Below are 20,365 nucleotides of genomic sequence, written 5' to 3'. Positions count from 1 at the left end.
CTTTAGACACACACAGAGGAAATGACATTGTATTAGACTCTAAATAAAGAGGATGAAAGGAAGACATAACCACTGCCCCTCAAGGAATTTAGAACTTTCAAGCAAAACATCTGAAAACTAGATTTAAGATTTTAGAAAAAAAAGCAACAAAAGATGACTTTTGGGGTTTTACACATTTTCAGTTTTTAACTGAACAGATCTAAAGATGCCTGAGCACTCTCTGTTGGTAAGACTTTCAAGCTCAGTCCCTTTTTCTTCTTCTGAAAACTTCAATATCAACAACTTAAGTTTTTAGGTTGAAATATTTAGTCATCTGCAGAAATCTATGAAGAATAATAATTCCCTGCTGTGGGGCCAGGCTGAGAACAGCAAATGTGGCTACACTACCTGAATATAAAAGCTACTTCAAAGGCCACCACTGTTTTTATATAGAAGTATACACAGCTGGCTTTAACAGAGCTACAGTTATGAGAAAGCATAAAGATACCAAAATGATTTTAGAAAAAAGTGAAGGAAGTATTGGGTTAAAAACAGAAAAAGAGTCTCACCATCCAGGGCTTCTTTTAGTTCATCTTTAGTCCAGGCCACTTCAGTCATCAGCAAACGGAGGTAGTACATAGCGTGCTGGTGAGGCTGTTCAGCTCGGAAATTGTTAAGAGATCGCATGTACTGATGGAGGGAGACATGGGTTTATTAATTTTATGAATCATTTTAAAATAATTTCAAAATCATCAACTATAATCAAACTTAATTTTGTATAAATCATTATGCATTTTCAAATTACTGGGATGTGGGAATTTCTGCTTCTTTCCTCTTGAAGTTAGGTAATTCAGAATGGGGCTTACTCCTCTCTGATGCTTTAACTAAAGGGCATGCTTTTTTCTTTGTCCAGGCTGCTGCTCTATCTCCAGCATCTGACGTGTACTCTCAGTGCCTTCACTATGGGACATCTTTCATCCCTCAGAAAGTTATCCCCAGTTTTTAGGGTCACCATCTGTTGGCATTTGATTCTACAACTATAAGGTCATCTCAAAAGTTTACAAGCAAGCAACATGTATATTTAAATATATAAAATATTGGATATTCATTTGAAAACTGATGGTAATTTCCTTTGGTGTACAATGAAGGTCATAGTTTGACTCTTAAAGTAGCTATGCATCTCATTTTTCCATTACTGGAAAATCATAGTAATGATTTTCCAACTCATAGCTAAGGCCAACTACAAGGTGAATTTATGTGGAAGGTACATCAAGCCTAAACAATCTGCTTTAATGTGACAAGGTCTTATGATAGGCAGGCCTCAGCCTGGACAACTGTGTGTTCTGCTGAAGGAGGTTGGAACCTTCTAGAAGTCTACTTGAAGCCTCTCTCTGGAAGTCAGTGCTGCAACTCCTGGCTCTGAGGGCCTGCAGAGAAGGGGGCCAGGTGTCCCCCCGTCTCCCAAGCTTGCTTTCTGGGTAGAACACAGGATTTGGCAAAGCAGGGTGAGATGACCGCCATGGGGCTATGACTGCTTCTTTCCCTCCTCTCCTCTTTTTCAAAAATGTTCATAACATGGTGTTATTACCTTATGAATAAAAAAAATTTATACAAATGAGTTCAGAAAACTTACTGCCTCTTTAATAATTTCAAATCTTTTTTCATCAATCTCAAAGGCTGCCATTTTCTCAATAATCTTCTTTAGCAAAATTGGCTGCTTGTCATTGTAACCTTTCACAGAGAGCTACAGAGAGAGTACAGGGTATTAAAAGTTTAAAATAACATGGAATGATTTCTAAATAAGTACCTTAAGCTCGATTTTTAAACATTTAGAAAATCCCAAAACCAGGCGTACTAAAATAAAAATGAAATAAGAAATTCAATTAATTTACCTTCTTATAAATATAGTTTAACACTTAAGAAAGATAACATCAACCATCTTTATTTACTAGTACCTGAAAAGCGTGATTTTATTTTTCTAACATAATCAACAGTAGGAAAACTCACGTTCTGCCAAACTATGGCAGCACACACCATATCAAAATGCATATTCTTATTAAATCAAAATTAATGACAGACCATGTTTTAAATTCAATATTCAAAAATAATTTCTAAAGAATGGCAGGCTTAAGGTTTTCATAGGTGTGCTAAAAAGGTAAAAATCACAGTGGAGTATTATCTAGCAAACTATTGGATATGACCCCAAATCATCTTTGGAGAAATCAGACAGCCCCAATTTTGTATTATATGGCATTTTGCCACTTTTCTCATTCAGTGTTGCCCAATAAGGATCATATCTCACCATTTGCTTGCCTGATGATTCTGTTGATGTACAAAAAGCCAGTGGCAAAACAGATATGTAGTGAGAATACACTGTCTGTACCATCAAGATTTCACCATAGGGCAATTTACACTAACAGTCTCTGAAAGTATAATGTTTGAGAAGTGGGGGATGCTGATCATTTTATTTCCACATGGTGGTACCCACAACAGTAGAGGATGCAGTGCAACTAGAATGCCTATGAAAGCCTCTACCTTATAAAAAATGATAGGCAAGTACCTCAGCAGGACTGAAGGTCACTGGAAATGGGAAGCACATCACATATCATGGGAACTAAACTAACAACTAGCAGAAAGCACGTTTTGTCACAAATAAAAAAATTACTTATTTAATGGTAATACTCTACTAAAACTCAATAGCAAAAAATGAAACAACAGATTAGTATTTTCCATTTGAGGTTTATTTTGATCTCTGAGAACCAAATTTCCCTGGACTGTAAGAATGGTTAGGTTAGGTACAGTCTTACACATTAAACAAAAGCTACCAGAAAACTGTATTTGTGTAATGAAAAAAAGTCACTGCAAAATCAACAATAAAAAAAAACCCCTAAAATATTTTGTATAAGAATTTATAAAGAGAATATATAGCACATGCTCTCATTTTAGTTGTTACCAATAAATTTTCAAGAAGAGTGAGGCTGAATGTATGCCATAAGAGTGATGTTAATTTGGAAAAGAAATGTAAGTTTGGAAACTTATCAGAAACAGTTTCAAGAGAAAGGATCTAGTTATTTCTTGGGATGCTTTTAATAATGCTTATTTTAAAACATATTTAAAAGCAGTTAATGATGCATGCTACAAAATAAATGAAAATGTTAGATGTATTTGAACACAGGATCTTTCTACTACTGTTAGCAGAAATAAAGGATGTTTATATATAAGTACAATTCAAGCACAACAACAATAACCATGGCTACCTTTCACTTAAAGATGGTAATATATTCAAATACAGGGAAAGAATAACATGCTTTCAGGATTACTATGTTAAACATTTCAAGCAGAGGAACATGCAAATAAATGCAGCACACACATGTTCACAAGATGCATTCAACTCTACTAAATCATTCGTTAGTGAAACTAATATTAGTCTGAGTTCTTCAATCATTAAATAGGTGTGAGGAAAAAAACATCAATCTTCTTGCTTGAAAATGCAGAAGTTAATAGCTTTTCCAAGCTCAACAGAATGCTTAAGCGGTGTGGTGCCTTTTTTTTTTTGTTTTCATTTTACTTACAAGTATTGCATTCATTCCTGATGCAATGCCATAGCTCAAACCTGAGAGGCGTGCTGCATATGTATACTCTTTTAAATCATCCTTCAATAACCTGATAAACAGGTATGTCATGTTGCAATGGAGAGGATCAGCATAAATGTAGCGACTAACAAAAAGAAAAACAAAAGAAATGCTTTGATACCTCAAGCAGTGGCATGGTAATGAAGAAACATGACCGAAGAGTATGGATATGCAGCCTCATGACCTGAATTTCTAGGGAAATAGTATAGGCCAACCTCATGTTTTACAATGGCAGGACGGCTTCATTCTCTGTTTTCAAAGACTGAGACTTCAGATATGAAATAAGTGATAGCTAAACCTAAATCAGGGTCCAATTTTGAAGAGAAAAATATGACAATCTGGTGAAAGATGTTAAAAAAAAAGAAATCAAGGAAAATTTGCATAATATGAATGGTATATTGCTGAACACTTAGAATAATAGCTAACTTAAAAATTAAATGATGAGAAAATGTGATTAGCCATAAAGATAAAAAAAAAAGAAATTAAACTCATACCCTCAATCAAAAATGCTTCCATCAAATCAATATAAAAAATGTTGATGAGTGGAAGGCTCTACGACGTGAGTACTTACATACATCCCATAGATGGTATTTTGGAGGTCATAGCTCAAGCCTGCTAGCTCTGCTGCATATGCATACTCGTTGAGTGAGTCTTTGAGGAGCTCAAGGTACAAATAGGCCATGTTACAGTGCAAGGGGTCCACATAAGCAAATGGGCTGGAAGAAAATGTTGACAGTAAAATAGCTGATTTATTACTTCCCAATGTGATGTGGCCTTTGAGATGGATCAAGACACTGAACAACAGTTAATATAATTTCCTAAAGATATTATTTGAATTCTTGCCTCTACTTCTTCTCATGAAGAAAAAAACAAGATGTCTGAAAAAGAAGCCTGAACTATGCCACATGTGCTGGTGGTAGTGAAGAGGGAGAAGAAACTGCTTACCCCAGATGGTGTGGCACAATGGAGAAACTACAAACACAGGGCAGTTAAGGAGTGGGGATAGCCCAAAATGTATGGCTACATTTAGGCTAACAGGAAAAGGTATGGCTGATAGAGCTGATATAGTATTTGCATGTCCTCTTTCTCCCTCTAGGCAATCCACACCCTTGGTGGACAAGAATATGAGATTGAGAAGTTTATGTGCGATGATTATATGAACGAAGAGAGAAAAACAGAGACCTGTAAAAATGTTAGCTGATCTCTGAGTTTTCCCCCAAACCAATACAGTTGGAGCACTGTTAGCAAACTAATTAGAAATTTCCACCATATAATTGCAACCAGAACTAGGAAAAAGTATTAACATAGGAAAATACTTAAGTGAAAAAGAGTAGGAAAAAACATGAAACAATTACAGTGTAAGAGCTAAATAAAACCACATAAATCACCTAATTTAAATCTTCATTTCCCAAATAGGAAACATAATTTTCCTCATGTCACCTTGGCTGGTAGCAGTAGAGTTAGGATTCAAATGCAAATCAAATGACCTGTTCATTTGACTATTTGACGCTGCTTACCTTTATGAGAATCAAGTAAAAGATTCATTCATTTAACAAGTATGTATTACATTCCTTACTACAGTGCTAGGCTCTTCTTTAGGTACTGGGAATAAAGAAGGAACAAGCAGGAATAGTCCCATACCTCACAGCATTTACAATGTATTTGGAAGAGAGAAACAGTCGATTTAAGTATGACACATCAGCTGGTGATAGTTATGGAGAAAATTAAGCAGGGTAAGGGGAACAGAAGTGATGGGTGGTGGTGTTGGGTTAGGAGGATTGCTAGTTTACACAGATGGTTAATTGGGGCCTCCCTCTCTGATAAGGTGACATCTGGGCCCAGACCTGAAGGATGCAAAGGAGCAAGCTCCTGGAGAGATCTGGGTGGAGAAATTTCCAGGCTTAAGAAAAAGCTACTGTAAAGGACCTGAGGCAGGTGCCTGCTTGGCTTGTTTGGCAGAGAATTAAAAGTGTCACTCTATCTGTGGCACAGTAATATAACTTGATGTACTGATAGCAAAGTCAACAATTTTATCAAAGCTGATATTGAAGCAAAAATAGGAGTGAACAGCTATGCAAACATTCTCCACCCAGAAAATCTAAATTACTACTATGTCGTTGAATTTTTTAAAATATCACCTACAAGGACAGACTTTCTTCTTTAGGCAAGCAGCAGGTCAGAAACTTATGGCACAATTCACCAAAGTAAAATTATCAAAGTAGACGAGTCTATGAAAGGACTTAGCCCCACAAGCACCTATGTACCTTTCTTAGGTTTTAGTGACAAGGCAGAAAAAGCCACGTCTGGAAGCTTAAAGCCAAATGGCTCAAGCTCAGAATGCAATCCCAAGAAGTGTCCTAATATGCTGCATTCATACCAACTGTGCTGGTGAATTGGAGAGGGTCCTAAACCAATTTTTAAAAGATAACATTACTCAACTGGAATGCTTCAGTTCTTGTTCGTTAATTTAAAAAATATTATTTTGCAATCTGGCGCTATATACTTAAATATGGATCAGAGTTTTAAAAACTGTAACTAAGTATACATAATATAATCCCATTTCTTTAAAGATTGAAAGGATATCACACACACAAAATTTATATAAGAATGAACAAGAAACCTAAGAGCGTTTACCTCTAGGAAAACCAGAACACAGAGAGCGGGTTTGGGGGGGGAGCTGGTGTTTTTAAATTTTAAGAACTGTGCTGAGCAGTTTAGAGAGTGCAAAAATGTCAAACAAAAGGCATTGTGAAGGGATTCATAATCATAAACACCAAATGGAAAAGTGTTGACAAGCTGCATGGAGTATATTAAAAATATCACTCAGAACTAGCAGAAAATAAAACCAGCTTTGTAATGCTATTTACCAACAATAAGCTGTAGCTGGAGAGCCTGTGTTTGGTGTAAAAAATAATCTCAGTACAGCTCCAGATAGTCTATGAATCTCATGCTATAAAACACAATGTTTACATCCCTACAAACTCAACAAAACTTTCTGCTAAAGTATCAACTTTCTATCTAGAGAGTCTTTTTTCCTTTCCCAAAACATTTAAAACATACCTAGCTTTAATTTCATGTCAAGCTAATCAAATAAAAATTAGTGGAAATAAAGATAATTAAAAAAAAAGGAAAAAAAGAAAAATTAGTGGAAATGCTGATCATATTAAAATTACATGATAAGTTGACTTCATAAACATGGATCACTGACTTTTAGAAATATGAAATTATAAGGTGTGTAAACTCACAAGTAAAATTCACATGGTGATATACTTCACCATACAAATATTAAAAGGAGACAGATGAAGATTTATACTGAAAAATCACTGCAAAAGTATCAGTATTCATAAATTTTACTAGACATCTTCTTCCTATTAAATCACTTTTAAGTAACCAAGGCGGGAATAAAGGAAGCAATATCTAAGGGCTCTGGACAGTTACAGGGCTGGAAGGAATTCAAGATCGTTTGGTGTCTACTACCTCGTCTTCTGGGCAAGTTCCAGGGATACAAAACCAAAACCACAACAAAAAACACCCCAAGTTATTTCATCTTTCTTCAGTGAAACTTCTGGGTGTGTCTATAGCCTCCCCAGATTCCAAAACCCTGGAGGTTACAAAGGTCCTCCTAATAGTTAACATAAGTCATTTCAGTTACATGACACAGTCATTAATGGAAAGGAAGAATCAATAATCTTGGGTCTTACAATAACCCTGAACAACAGCAGCTTCCCTTGTGTCAGCTAAATAACTCTAATTCCTTTGCTTTCTAGACATGAACCCTCAAGCTAGTAAAGAAAACTTTTAGAAACATAATTGTTGATTTTTATAGGAAACTAGCTAGATCCATTTTACATACCTGAAAAATTCGAAGTTGAGACATGCCTTTGGCAAGAAAAACTTATCATCTTGTTTGAACCAAAGCTTGCTCATAGCTGTATCCTGTGATGGAGAAACAATTTGGTTAGGGAAATATAGGTACATTCAGCAAAAAAGTTCAATCAAATCACTCTTTAAGAGGAGCAGAACAGAGGATGTCACTGAGAGTTTTGCTCTGGAGAGGCTGCCAACTCATGGCCTTGAAGAGTACTCAGAGGGTCACCAGGTGGGAAGCTGAAGAGGGAAGACTGATGATTCCAGTAGCAGAGAAATCATCCTTCTGTCTTCCCTGGGTTATGGAGATGGTGACACCATTGAGGAAGAGACAGAATGTGGAGATGTCAATACCAATTGCCCTGTCTGTCCTTCTGGACACTGGGAGGCGGAGGCAGGAGTCCTTAGGGGAAGATGGGGCAGCCAGCCTCAAGGTGCCATTCAGGACCTGTGTAGTCCTGTCACCCACACAGGGCCAGTGTTAGTCTACCTGACCAACAGAGTATGATGGAAGTGATGGTATGATTCCTCTGAGATTAGAATATAAAATAGACACTGTGGCTTCCATCTTGATCACTCACTTTCTCTCTTGGACCACTCACTGTGCCAGCAGCTGCTATGTCTAGCAACTCTCAGGAGAGGCCCATGTATGTAGCAAAGAATACTGCCTGACAGCAACCACACAACCGCAACTTGGAGAGTCCTCTAGCCCTCGCTAAGCCCCCAGGTGATGGAAGCCCTGGCCCACAGGATGACTGTGACCCCATGGAAGACCTCATAACTACCCAGCTAAGCCACTTCCAGATCCCTGACCCTCAGAAACTGCATGAGATAAAACACGTTTTTGTAGTTTGAAGCTGCTAAATTTTGGAGTACCTTATTATACAGCAATGGATAACTAACACAGCCAAGGATGAACAATCAAGCTACTACCTTGACTCTTCACTTCACTCATACTGCATTAAAATGCTTGGATGTTCACTTGAAACTCTGACAAGAGGTATAAGTAGTTTAATGTTCTTAGTTTACTCTGAGAAAGCCTATTTAAAACAAACAACTAAAAATAGGAGAGGCAAATAAACTTTCTCTTTGAATAATCTATAATTCATTAAAATGTCATTTTTAAAGAAAAATGGTGGTCTGATTCATAATCTAGTTGCTTGAGATAAATTTCATGTTCCTAAACACTAATTCTCATCTAACTCAGTTAACTTGCATCTTAAATCATTTGACGAAAATGAAAAGAAAGATGTGTGTTTATGGAGGCAAGTTTAGAGAAGAGAAAGGATGTACTGTAATAATTTGATCCTTTTTTCTACATAGTTTACTCAAAATGTGATATAATGACATGAAAAAAATATTCTGAAGAAGAGAAAAAAAACAAATCCACTTCTCAATCACCCTTTTCACTGGCATGTAATTCCATTATAATGACTAATTCCACAGAGTCTTTCTGTTAAAATAACAATTGTTTTTAAGGGCAGGAACCCAATAGCTTCCCTTAGATATGCTCTCTTCCAGGCTGTAGAGATTCTTCTTATGTCTAACTGTCATGATGCAACATAAATTTGCTTCTTTATTGGGTCTCCAGTGAATATGCAAAAAAGTTGCTAACTTTCAACAGATTTTTGGTTACAGCCCAGATTTACCTTTTTTTCTGCAAAGAAAACAATTCCCTAGATTCTAAGTTGTTCAGTAGTTTGTTTGCTTTAACATTTTTAGTCTTTAATATTTCTCTTAGTTATTCTCTCTGTAACTCTCCTGTCACCTCTCAGTATGACAGCCAACAAAATCAACATGGTGCAAATACAGGAAATCATCTCTAGTAGCTTCCATGCAATAGGTCCATACCCTAAATTTAAAAATCACTGAATCTAACATATTACCTTAATAAGAGAAGGGTATGATGTCGCTTCCTTTTCTAATGGTAAAATATCAAAATCTGTAGGAATAAATTCATTCTTCGTTGGAAGTTTAAATTTTCCATTGAGGTCAGCATTTTGCCATTTCTGGATGAATAATGAAACACATACACACAAAAACAATTAGTCTGATTCAATACTCCCTTTGCTTAATGTTCAGGCAAATAGTAAGGGATAAATGTCACAGCATTCTTTTTCATCATATACAAAGAGGCAAATCCCAAGATCTAATGATGATTTTTCATGAAACAAGTTGGTCTCTCTGGTACTAATCAAAGTTTTATACTTATCTATCTTTCCTCTTTACACAGCTCCAAAATGACCAGCTGAGGTTAAGGAACAATCTGAGGCTGGAACACCGAGAGGCACTGGTCCATATGAAGATGATGTTTGCTCTAGCTCTTTAAAGAATGGAGAACAATCTGCACAGGGACATATTCCCATAATGACTAGAAAACAGTATATTTATATAATAGTTAAACTTTTAGCTACACTAACTTACATGCATATATGGCCTGAAAGTTAGGCTTAAGGGTGCCTCTTCCACTCCACTACTTCTTCTTAAGGCCTGGTTCACAATTCTCCCAGATGATCATATGCACTTCCAAGTGAACCAGTAATTCAAGCACAAGGTTAAGAACAAAGTTGAGACTTAAGTTTGGATTGTGGGACAGGGGTTGACACAACCTGCAGGTTGGATCTGTTCCATAGCCTAGTTCCAAAAGCTAAGAAGACAGATCACAGGCCACTGATTGTTGAACTCCAATTTACAAGACTTTTCATTATTTAAAAAGAAGTAAGAAACCTGACTGCCAGTAATTCTGAGTTCAGAAACCTGGTCTCCAGCTGATGAGGCACAGCCCTGCTACTTTTGCAGCACTATTTTGGTCCCTGCATTTGTGTGTCCTTTGGCACTGAGATTCCATATTATTTATAATAAGCAACCTAAGTTTCCTAAATGATTAAATAGTAGTACTGGGAAACTTAGCATGTAATTTCACTGCTGAGCTCCAAACAAGTTTGTTTTTTAAAAATTCCCATTCAGGGCAGGTTTCAGACAGTTTGGTGAGTAAGGGTTCACTCCTGTTTTAGGATTAATTCATAGATTGGCTTTCCTCGCAGTTTAAGTTCTTTTCACAAACACAAGTGCCCCAGGATCTCCTTCTGTGCTGTAGCGGTCAGAGAAGTACCAGTGATGAGTTTCTTTCTTTAACTATTTCTTTTTTTTTCTGTATTGTTATTACCTAGGTACATTTAAGAAATTTCCAAAAAAATTTACAAGACCCCAAAACAGCTGATATGTTAACATTTTATTATATTTCTCTTTTACCCATGTCTTTTAAAAATAGTTTTAATAGTCTGCATAGAATTTTAGAGGCAGTTTTGTTTCTAGAGTATTATGACATCATCTATTCTCCAGTTTATTAAAATCTTATTGCAAATATTTTGTAGCTACATAATATTCCATTACATCATTGGGTCCTAAAGTATTTATGTCTGACATTACAGACCAGACCAAATTTTCATTTAAGATTACTTTCTTATGATAGCTATCATAAGAAGAGTTAATTCTAAACAGATTCATTTTGAGGCTTTTGATATATTTTGCCAAATTGCTATCATTTTATTCCTCTGTATTTCATGTTTTGCAAATCTTCATAAGTACTGAATATTAATATATTTGAAAACTTTCCAAATTTGTTAAGTTAAAAATAATACATAAAAATTCTTTGCAAATTGATATAGAAAACATGGTGTATACATAAACAATGGAATATTATTTGGCAGTGAAACAAAGAAGGAAATCCTGCCATTTGCAAAAAATGGATGGACCTTGAGAGCATTATGCTAAGTGAAATTAGTCAGACAGGGAAGGACAAATACCATATGCTCTCACTTATACAGAGAATCTAAAAAACAAAACAAAACAAAAAACTGAACTGATAGATACAGAGAACAGACTAGTAACTGACAGAGGCAGGTAATGGGGGATGGGTGAAATAGGTGAAGATAGCCAAAAGGTACAAACTTCCAATTATAGGATAAGTAAGTCCTGGCGACGAAATGAGCGGTTTACAGTGATTATAGTCAATCAATACTGTATTGTATATTTGAAAGTTGCTAAGAAAGTAGATCTTAAAGTTCTTATCACAAGGAAAATAAATTTGTAACAATGTATGGTAATGGATGTTAACTAAACTTATTGTGATCATCTCATAATATATTCATGTATCAACTCATTATATTGTACACCTGAAATTAATGTTATATGTCAGTTATACCTCAACAAAAAAAACTGCAAAAAAAGAAAAAAGAAATGTCCATTACTTGAGTTTAACTAGAATCTAGTCAGACCAAGGCCTTCTGGTATCTTCCTATGAACACATTCAAAGCCACAGACTTGAGAACCAAAAGAGAAAAAGTACTGCACAAGTAGGTAAGACTCACAAACAAAATCTTGATGAATGTGATCAATGGGGTAACATACTATCTGAACAGACCTGTTTTGAAACAAACCCTAATCCCCCTATACTGACAAAAAGAGCAAAGATACAATATGAGACATAAAATATACAGGTCCTCCTAATGTGAAGGCAGTATGAATTTCAGACACTGCTCCCTGTGTGCACAGCAAGATCGTGAGCTCTCTGGAGCCTTAGCACCTGTCTTCTAAGCTATTTCCATTTCTTCCAGCCTGTCTTGCTGCCTTTGCTCCTCTGTATACTTTGGACTTCAGTGATCTTTGACTGCACAAGGCTGGGAGTCTCCTTTACAGCTGGTCTGGTCTAATGGACACAAAGTGACATTTTCGCATGCAAAAATCTAAGCTCCAGCTCTCCCTCTCTTGTTCACTCCCCTCAGGACCATACAGGCAGCAGTGGGCCACCACTCCACACTCTGAGCCAAGAAGCTGTTTGATACAGGAAGATCAAGTTCTTGTGTGCCTCCCACACATCAGGCTTATTCACAGATAAGTTAACCTACCTGAATGATTTCGTCTGATAAAGCTTCTTGTTTGTACTGGGTCCCATACCACTCTTCTGTGCGATCAGTTTTTCCTTCAAAAGATTTGGAAACTATTGCAACCCTAAAGATATATGGAAAAAACAAACAGAAAAAACTCAGGTTGTATATTTAAATTTATAGAACTTGACTCATGAAAATGTAAATAACATCCCAGAATACGATGGGCCTCTAAGATCCAGTAAATCCCATAAGGCTTAGATCAAAAAAGGCAGTTTATGTATTGAGGTTTCTGATCATAGTCTGTTATCCTCTGGTTATAGCCCACCATTTTTTTGTGTAAAAAAGTACTTTCAGGAAAGGTTCATGTGGATGTACTACTGATTAAAATTTTAGGAGCAAAAAAAAGGGAAGCAGCGGTAGGCATGGAACAAGGTCGGCTGAAAAACAGTCCCTAAAAGGGAAAACAAAGCACTCCCAAGGAACAGCTCGGCCCAGGGTTAATGAGAATGGCTAAGAAAACCTGTTGGCTCATTCAGAGATACAAAAAACCAAAACCACACTTTTACTATTCCTTGCTAAGTTTGTGCTTTATGTTTTTGTCCTGCCAGAGACTATCAACAAATATGTCTATCCATGTACATTGGTCTTCCTGCTGATAGAAGAGAAGGGGACAAGGCCAAGAAACGTTTCTCATCTTCTGGTTTACGAAAAGCTTTCTTTGTTGGGATAGTAGAAACAGTTCAGAAGAGAACATATAAGAAAAAAGCTCAGGAGGGAAGGCAGAGATAAAATGATGTCAAAGATTATGAGTAGAGGAGAAAAACAGCTGGGTACCAGCAGAACTCCCATCCCCTGGAGGATTTGGGACATTTCTGCCTCTGCTGCCTTTTAATTATCAAAATTGGAATCATTACACTCCCATCAGCAGAGAATCTGATTTTCAATCTTGTGGATAAAAGAGTTGTAGGCCAATAGCTTGGATGGCTTCCCAGTCCTGTTACTGGTTCCATGTCTCCTGATCTGTCCCAATTCAAATAACTAGGTCCATGTCTGTTCCTGCTTGTTTTCACCTGTGCTCCCAGAAGTTTGTTCTACCCACTGAAGGCCTCACAGCTGAAAGCCCAGAATTTGCAAAGGAAACCCCCTTCTAGGGAATACCCATCCATTTTCAGAATCCTAATCTCTGTGTCCCAAACACCTGCTCCTCATTGGACCTCCTCAACTTTAATGCCTGACTATCTGAACCACTATCTATTTCTTATTCATTCCAGACAAAATTACCAGGATAACTGGACTTGGTCTTATCATCTGCTTTAGGATAGATATCATAAGCAATCCAACTCATCTATCTGTTAGAATGCAAACTAATCTTCCAGCTCAAGGTGTTCCTGATCTGACCTAGCTGCCACTGACCACTACCAATTCTAAAAACCATGCCAAATAATATATCACACAGAAACAGAGAGAGGAATCATAGGGTTTCATGGATAAAAAAGTTCTCTTAGTATGTTCAGAAAAAGAGATGCATGTTGGTAGCTTGAGAATCCCCTTTGAGTGGTATGCAGAGTAGGCATAGAACTCACATGACTCCATGAAGGGCACATGACATTTCTTAAGGGCATTCACTCAAAACATGACAGAGCCTGCTGAGACTCAGCTCTAGAAATTGCTTCCACCTTCTTTGATATCACAAAGAATGAACAGACTGATTCCTAGGGAGACTTCTGAAAAATGTTTAGGAAGCAGAATAACCTGGTAGAGTGGTGGTATTCCCATTTTCTCTTCCATGAAATGCCTGATTTTGGAAGTTTGTTACACACAGCTTTGGCTTCCCTGAACAACAGCCCAGGCATCAGAACAATGGAGCAAAGGACTGATCATAACTTGTGCAGACTGAAGCTTTCATCTGGCAATGGACTTGCCCTCTGAAACAAGAAAACTTCAAATTCAGTTCTGAGAGAGAAAGTGGAAAATCTCAGGGAAGGCTGCCAAATGCTACGGAGGACAACTATATGATACAGAAAAAAGCAGACACTGGGGGCAGCCCTGTAATACTCAGGTTAAAGTGGAGTGCAAGGGGAGAAGGCAGATTGTTCAGGTACAATCCTAAGGGATTTAGATAGTTATATACCAAAGTGCAGCACATGGGTAACATTTGAAATGCTATCATAAGCGAATAAGTATGAAGTAGATAAACACAGTTCCTCAAACTAGACAAATATCAACTAGGTGCAGAGCAAGAGTTAGGGTACCACTGAGGAATTCAAAACTGAAATAAACAATGGAAGATTATGTACTTAAAAATAAATTATAAAAGGTAAGGAAGGGACAATAGAGACAGTATACATTCACCAAACCTATATAGAAATCTACTAACCAGAGTATGGAAGCAAAGGAGTACATGGGTTAGGAAAAAGGAAGAAAAGAGAAGTCGCAATAATCAAAGTATACCACAGAAAGCTTCAGTGTGTTTAACTGCACGAGGCTGAGAAAAACTGGCACAGACATTGCAGTATCTTAGACTATATGCTGGAAATTTAATTATGCTTAAAAATAGTCTTTTATCTTTCTTAAGTTGGGGTGTAAGTGTGGCAATGCTATCCTTTACTGTTAATTCTGCCCGCAAAAAATTGGCTTCTGATATGGTACTAACGCAATCCTTAGAAATATGAAAGAAAATACTTTTTATTTTCATACTGAAGCTTACAACAGTGAGAAGGAAATCAGAGGGTTAGAGAGAAGGCTCACTGTGATTTCAAGTCAGCCATTTAGAAATCCTCAGAGGCAATGAACAGCTGCTGGAGCTGGGTGGGACCCATTCAGAAACAGTGAGTGTCCCACTACAGACATTGAAAGGCAACATGGTTCCCAAGGAATGACTTCTCACAAGATTTCTACAAATAATCCCTGTGAAAGGCAGGTAGACATCCAAGAATAAAGAGAGGCTTCATAAGTAACTGTGATGAATTCAACAGAATTAATGAAAAAGGCACAGACCTAGCCATCAGAAACTTAGATTCTGGTCAATACTCTGACCAATTTCTTTCAGATTTTGCCAAAATCATGGTCAAGATCTAAGTTAGATAAATGTCTAGGCTTCAGTTTCATTACTTTTCAAATAGGAATTCAAACTAGATGAACCCTTATCTTTCTTTCCACTAGCAGAAAGTGACAAGATTATGGTATCAAATCATATTTTTAAAAGATTACACACAGAAGAATAAAGAAAATAAAAAAAAACTATTGATGAGACCCAAACCAAACTTAACAGTGACAGGAAGGCTAAAAGTGCTAAAGAAATTGAGGCTCATGAAAAAATATTAAAAAATTTTTTTAAAAAAAGGAATCTCTTAAAAGCTTAAGAGAATTCAATCAACATTTACTGAGCCCTTACTAGCTTGAATTCTAGGGAAGATAAAACACAGTTCCTACCTGAAAGGAACTCATCCTCGGAGAGCACACTTGACCTAAAGCAGAACATGGCGCGCTGGTCTCCTATGAGAAGGTGACAGGGCTACTGACCTTTTATTTACATAGTCTTTGAAAGAATCATGGGTTTTTAAACTGCCAAGGTAGACCAAACAACACAAACAAGGAGTTGAGGCCCAGGATTGGTGAGGGAGCCAGCCAAGGGACTCAAATGAACTCACATCTCCACTACAGATGAGTCATATTCTCTGTTGCTTAGGCAACTAACAAATCCCAGCAGGAACATCACCCAATGCCTTTGAGAAATACTGGAGGACAGGAGAAGAGGCAGAAGACTAGAGATGGACAAATGCTCTGATTTTCAGAAAAGAAAAGGAATGGGACATAAAAACCATAAACCTGTGGACTAGGCATTGACTCTGATAATATTCTATAGTCAACTGTTAGACTGTCAAACATTTAGCCAAGAAGAGTTATCACTAAGACCTGCATGGATTCCCCAAGAATAATTGCTCCCAAATGAATGGATTGATTTATGACTTAAACAGGGCATGTGGCCAAGACTCTGTAGCTGTATGTGTAGGTTTAATATAGTAAAATGGTCCCAAATGACAAGATCAAAGGGAGTGGGTGATGATGATGGACTATTAACAGTAAAAGTCTTTGAAAAGGTAAATCAAGTCAACATTCTTCTAACAAGTTGCTAAGAGAGATCTTAAAAGTTCTAACCACGGAAAAAAATTTTTAACTATGTATGGAGACAAGTATCAACTAGACTTAATGTAATCATTTTGCAATATGTACAAACATCTAATCTTTATGTTGTACACCTTAAACTAATATAATGTTATATGTCAAGTGCACCCCAATTTAAAAAAAACTTTCAATCGGGACTGGCAAAAATGAAATTGGCTAGCTACTTTGGTATTTAATGAGCTTCCCATTCTCGGAGGAATTTAAATTGAGGCTGTTAACTACTTGTTGGAATTATTGCAAAAAAAGATTTACATTTGACAGAGGTTGAAATAAATGTCCTTTAAGGTTCCTTTCAATCTGACATACTTTCCTACCTGGTTGCAATGTTAAACTTGCCTCAGTGGGTATGAAAGAAGGTAAACTAACCCTCAAGCAACCCCAGTCTGGCCTGGCAGCTGGCACTATTACCTGCACTGTATCACTGATCAGCTACTATTACAGCTATAACCTCCACCCAGACCAACCCTGAAGAGAAAAAGCGTTTTTTTAAAGGTGAGGTAGAGAAAAAGAGGTTCTCAACTCTGTGTAAAATACCAAATTTAGGAGCATGCAGTTTAAACACAAGTAGTATGCTCCTGCAAATTCACTCCTTCAAAGTATTGCTGGATCAAACTACTAGCTCTAGGGCATCAAGAATTATATGAACACAATTAAAACCACAATTTTTCCTGTGAAAAAAGCACATCCTTATTATATGATATAATCTTATAGTTGTACATTTTTCAACTTTGCTAAATCACTTTGTGTCATAGATAACAGTATATCACCATTTTGCAGATGGGCAAGTTTCAAGGGAAATGAATGGGAGTCAGTGTTCATGACATTATTTAAAGTTAATTTTTCACATTTCCCCTTTGCAGGATGATGGGCTCTGAGGCTGCACAACAGTTATTCAATAAACACAGGTCAAAGAAAAAAGTGATCTGTCCAAGATCTCATGGCCAGTAGGTGACAAAACCAAATATAACTAGTCACAGGAAGGAACCTTAACAACTGTCCAGTGAGTTCTATTTCAAAGCTCTTTCTCCCTGTGTTGACAGGAGGTTTTGTTTTTAGAAGGTATATAGTAAAATTCAACAGTATTTAGGTTGAAATTTTTTGGAATATATAAGCTACATTGAGGAAAATACAAATATTTAAATTGTTTGACTTGCCTGAAATGATTTAGTGTGTGTTCTGAGTATTTTTCTTCCATGTATTTTAATCATGAAAGTAAATGCATTGAAAAGACTTTTCTTTCCCAATATAATTATGTTGGTGACTTTGTCAAAAAAATCAACTGACCAACAATGAATGAATAAAGAAAACGTACATACAGTGGGATTATTATTGACATTTAAAAAGGAAGGAAATCCTGCTACAACATGGGTTTACCTTGAGGACATTATACTAAGTGAAATAAAGGTATGTTGAATGATTCCACTTATACTAGGTATGTAAACAGTCAAATCCATAGAAACACAAAGTAGAACAGTGGTTATCAGGGATTGGTAGAAGGGGAAAAGAGGAGTTGTTTAATGGGTATAGTTTCAGTTTTGCAAGATGAAATCAAGTTTTGGAGCTCTGTTTCACAACAATATGAATATACTTAACACTACGGAATTGTACACTGAAAAATGGCTCAGATTATATATTTTATGTAATGTTTCTACCACAATAAGAAACCAATTGACCAAGTATGTGTGGGCCTATTTCTAGATGTTCTGTTCTGTTCTAGTGATTTCTTTGTCTACCCTTATGCCAATACAAAATGTCTTAATTACTGTAGTTTTATAGTTAAGTCCTGAAATCTGGCAGTTTGAGTTCTCCAACTTTGGTTTTTATGTTTAAGAGTATTCTGGCTAATCTAGATCCATTGTATATCCATAAGAATTTTGGAATCAGCTTATCAACTTCTAAAAGAAAAAAGTCTGCTAGGATTTTGATTTTGATTACAATGAGTCTGTGAATTAGACTGGAGAGACATTACTTTGTAATAATAGCAAGTCTCCTAATTTATGAACAAGATCTTTAATATCTTCTTGGCACTGTTGAATAGTTTTCTTTGTAGAGATCCTGCTTATCTTTGGTTAAATTTATTCCTATGTATTTCTTATATTTGTTGCTACTGTAAAGATCTTTAATTTTTTACTTTGAAATAATTATAATTTCACAGATACAAAAATAGTAGTTTTCCTCAATAGTTACATCTTATATAATTATAGTAAAACATCAAAACTGTGTGTTATTCAATAAACACAGGTCAAAGAAAAAAGTGATCTGTCCATGATCTCATGGAAATTGGTGTTGATACAATGTATTGGTTCAATATAGTTCTATGTTATTTCATCACAGGTGTAGATCTGTGAAACCACCAATAATATTTTTTACTTTTCCCTCTGTTTGTTGCTAGTATATACCTGGAAAAGGTCAAACAATGGAAACTAGGAAAAGCACTTTGATAGAATAGTTCTGTTAGAAAATTTTTTTTCTTCACAAAGTCATACCAGATTGTTGATTTTATTCATAAATGACTGTTCCAAAAAAACATATTTATTCAAATGCCAACTCCCCAGGAGGATTTTGGAAATATGTGCTTGACAGAGGAGAAAAACAAAAAATCTAAAATATGTGCCAGTCAAGTATATTCTATTATTTGACTTAGAAAATACAGATGAAATTCAATTTTGAGGCAGAATTATCATGTGGTAGCTTATAACCTCTTTAGAGTTGACCCTCCTTAATAGGAATACCTCTGTGCGCTCCTCCAACTTTTGATATCCTGGTTAACCACCAGTCAGTCAGAAGGATTCTGAGGCCAACACCTTATGTCAACTTAAAACAAACACAAGGTTCTCACTTGCTTATAAAGCCAGATAGGTGAGCCGATACCCTGGGTATTTGAATTAGGATGAACCCAGATTAAAACAATCTATTATTATATTTATTCATTGTAATGCAATTATGATAATGTTAAAAAAAAGAGTCATCCTGTTTTAGAGATACTGCCTCAAAATAATCTAGAGTGGAGGAAGGAAGAGTGAAAAGGGGTAGACAAAGATAAAAAAGACTCCCCATGTATTGATTATAGGATGTTTGGTATTGGGTTTTTAAACTAGTCTCTTTACTTTTGTATTTAAGATTTATAAAAAGCTTAAAAGCATTTTATTCACAATTCCAGACTTTCAGATTCTAATCATTACTGAAAATTTAGTATATGACAGTAAAATCTGTAGAGTGACTCACCGGACATTTTCTGGTCTGAGTTTGTCAAGAACCATTTCTATTAAATCAGGTCTAAATTCCTCCAGTAAATATTCTGCTGTGAGCACTTCTTCTAGGGGATAATACTTATTAAAAGAAAAAAATAAACAGATAAATAAAATATGCAAGGCTACTACAAAGTCTTATTAAAGCAAATAAATTTCTAATATATTAAATCCACTATTTTACATTCCTCTCTTCCTTTCAATTAAATTTTATGCCACTGGAAAAACTTTCTGAATCTTTTCTCTTTCCTACCACACTTTAAGCAGTTTCATATTATGGGATGATTTTGCAGTTAATCTCCAAAAACCCTTATATCATAGCAAGCAAAGTCAGTTTTTCAGAGAAAAATGTGACTAATATTTCTGGCTAAAAACTAAGTACTCATTAATGAAGAAAATTTGATGTTGACACCTGTAGGATTCTTAATATAGAGCACATATATTTTTGTGATTGAACTTTTCCTGTCTTAATTTCCATGAATAAAATCAGACAAGCAATTAGAAAACTTGTTGGGGAGAAGTGGCTTATATTTTCAGCTAGTGAAGAAAAATAATGTAGAGGATG

At 36.1% G+C, this 20,365-nt stretch overlaps 1 protein-coding gene across 4 annotated transcripts in view; it reads right to left on the bottom strand.

The window, feature by feature from the left end:
* The window catches only part of IDE (insulin degrading enzyme), a 111,405-nt gene that overhangs the window by 24,506 nt on the left and 66,534 nt on the right, over positions 1–20,365 (bottom strand). For 3 of the 4 annotated variants that reach the window (XM_017661810.3, XM_037015716.2, XM_017661825.3), the window contains exons 11-17: positions 19,778–19,881; positions 12,386–12,488; positions 9,365–9,487; positions 7,465–7,547; positions 4,183–4,327; positions 1,613–1,723; positions 549–669 (exon numbers count right to left, since the gene is read on the bottom strand). In XM_017661810.3, coding sequence (XP_017517299.1) covers positions 549–669; positions 1,613–1,723; positions 4,183–4,327; positions 7,465–7,547; positions 9,365–9,487; positions 12,386–12,488; positions 19,778–19,881 — 790 coding nt within the window. Of the gene's footprint in view, positions 1–548; positions 670–1,612; positions 1,724–3,551; positions 3,697–4,182; positions 4,328–7,464; positions 7,548–9,364; positions 9,488–12,385; positions 12,489–19,777; positions 19,882–20,365 lie in introns of all 4 variants that reach the window. The other variant, XM_017661819.3, reaches the window with a different exon arrangement.

The sequence above is a fragment of the Manis javanica genome, chromosome 7, assembly GCF_040802235.1.
Source record: "Manis javanica isolate MJ-LG chromosome 7, MJ_LKY, whole genome shotgun sequence".
In the NCBI taxonomy this organism is placed as follows: domain Eukaryota; kingdom Metazoa; phylum Chordata; class Mammalia; order Pholidota; family Manidae; genus Manis; species Manis javanica.
Note: the sequence above shows the minus strand (reverse complement) of the source record. Positions and strands in the feature narration are given on the sequence as shown.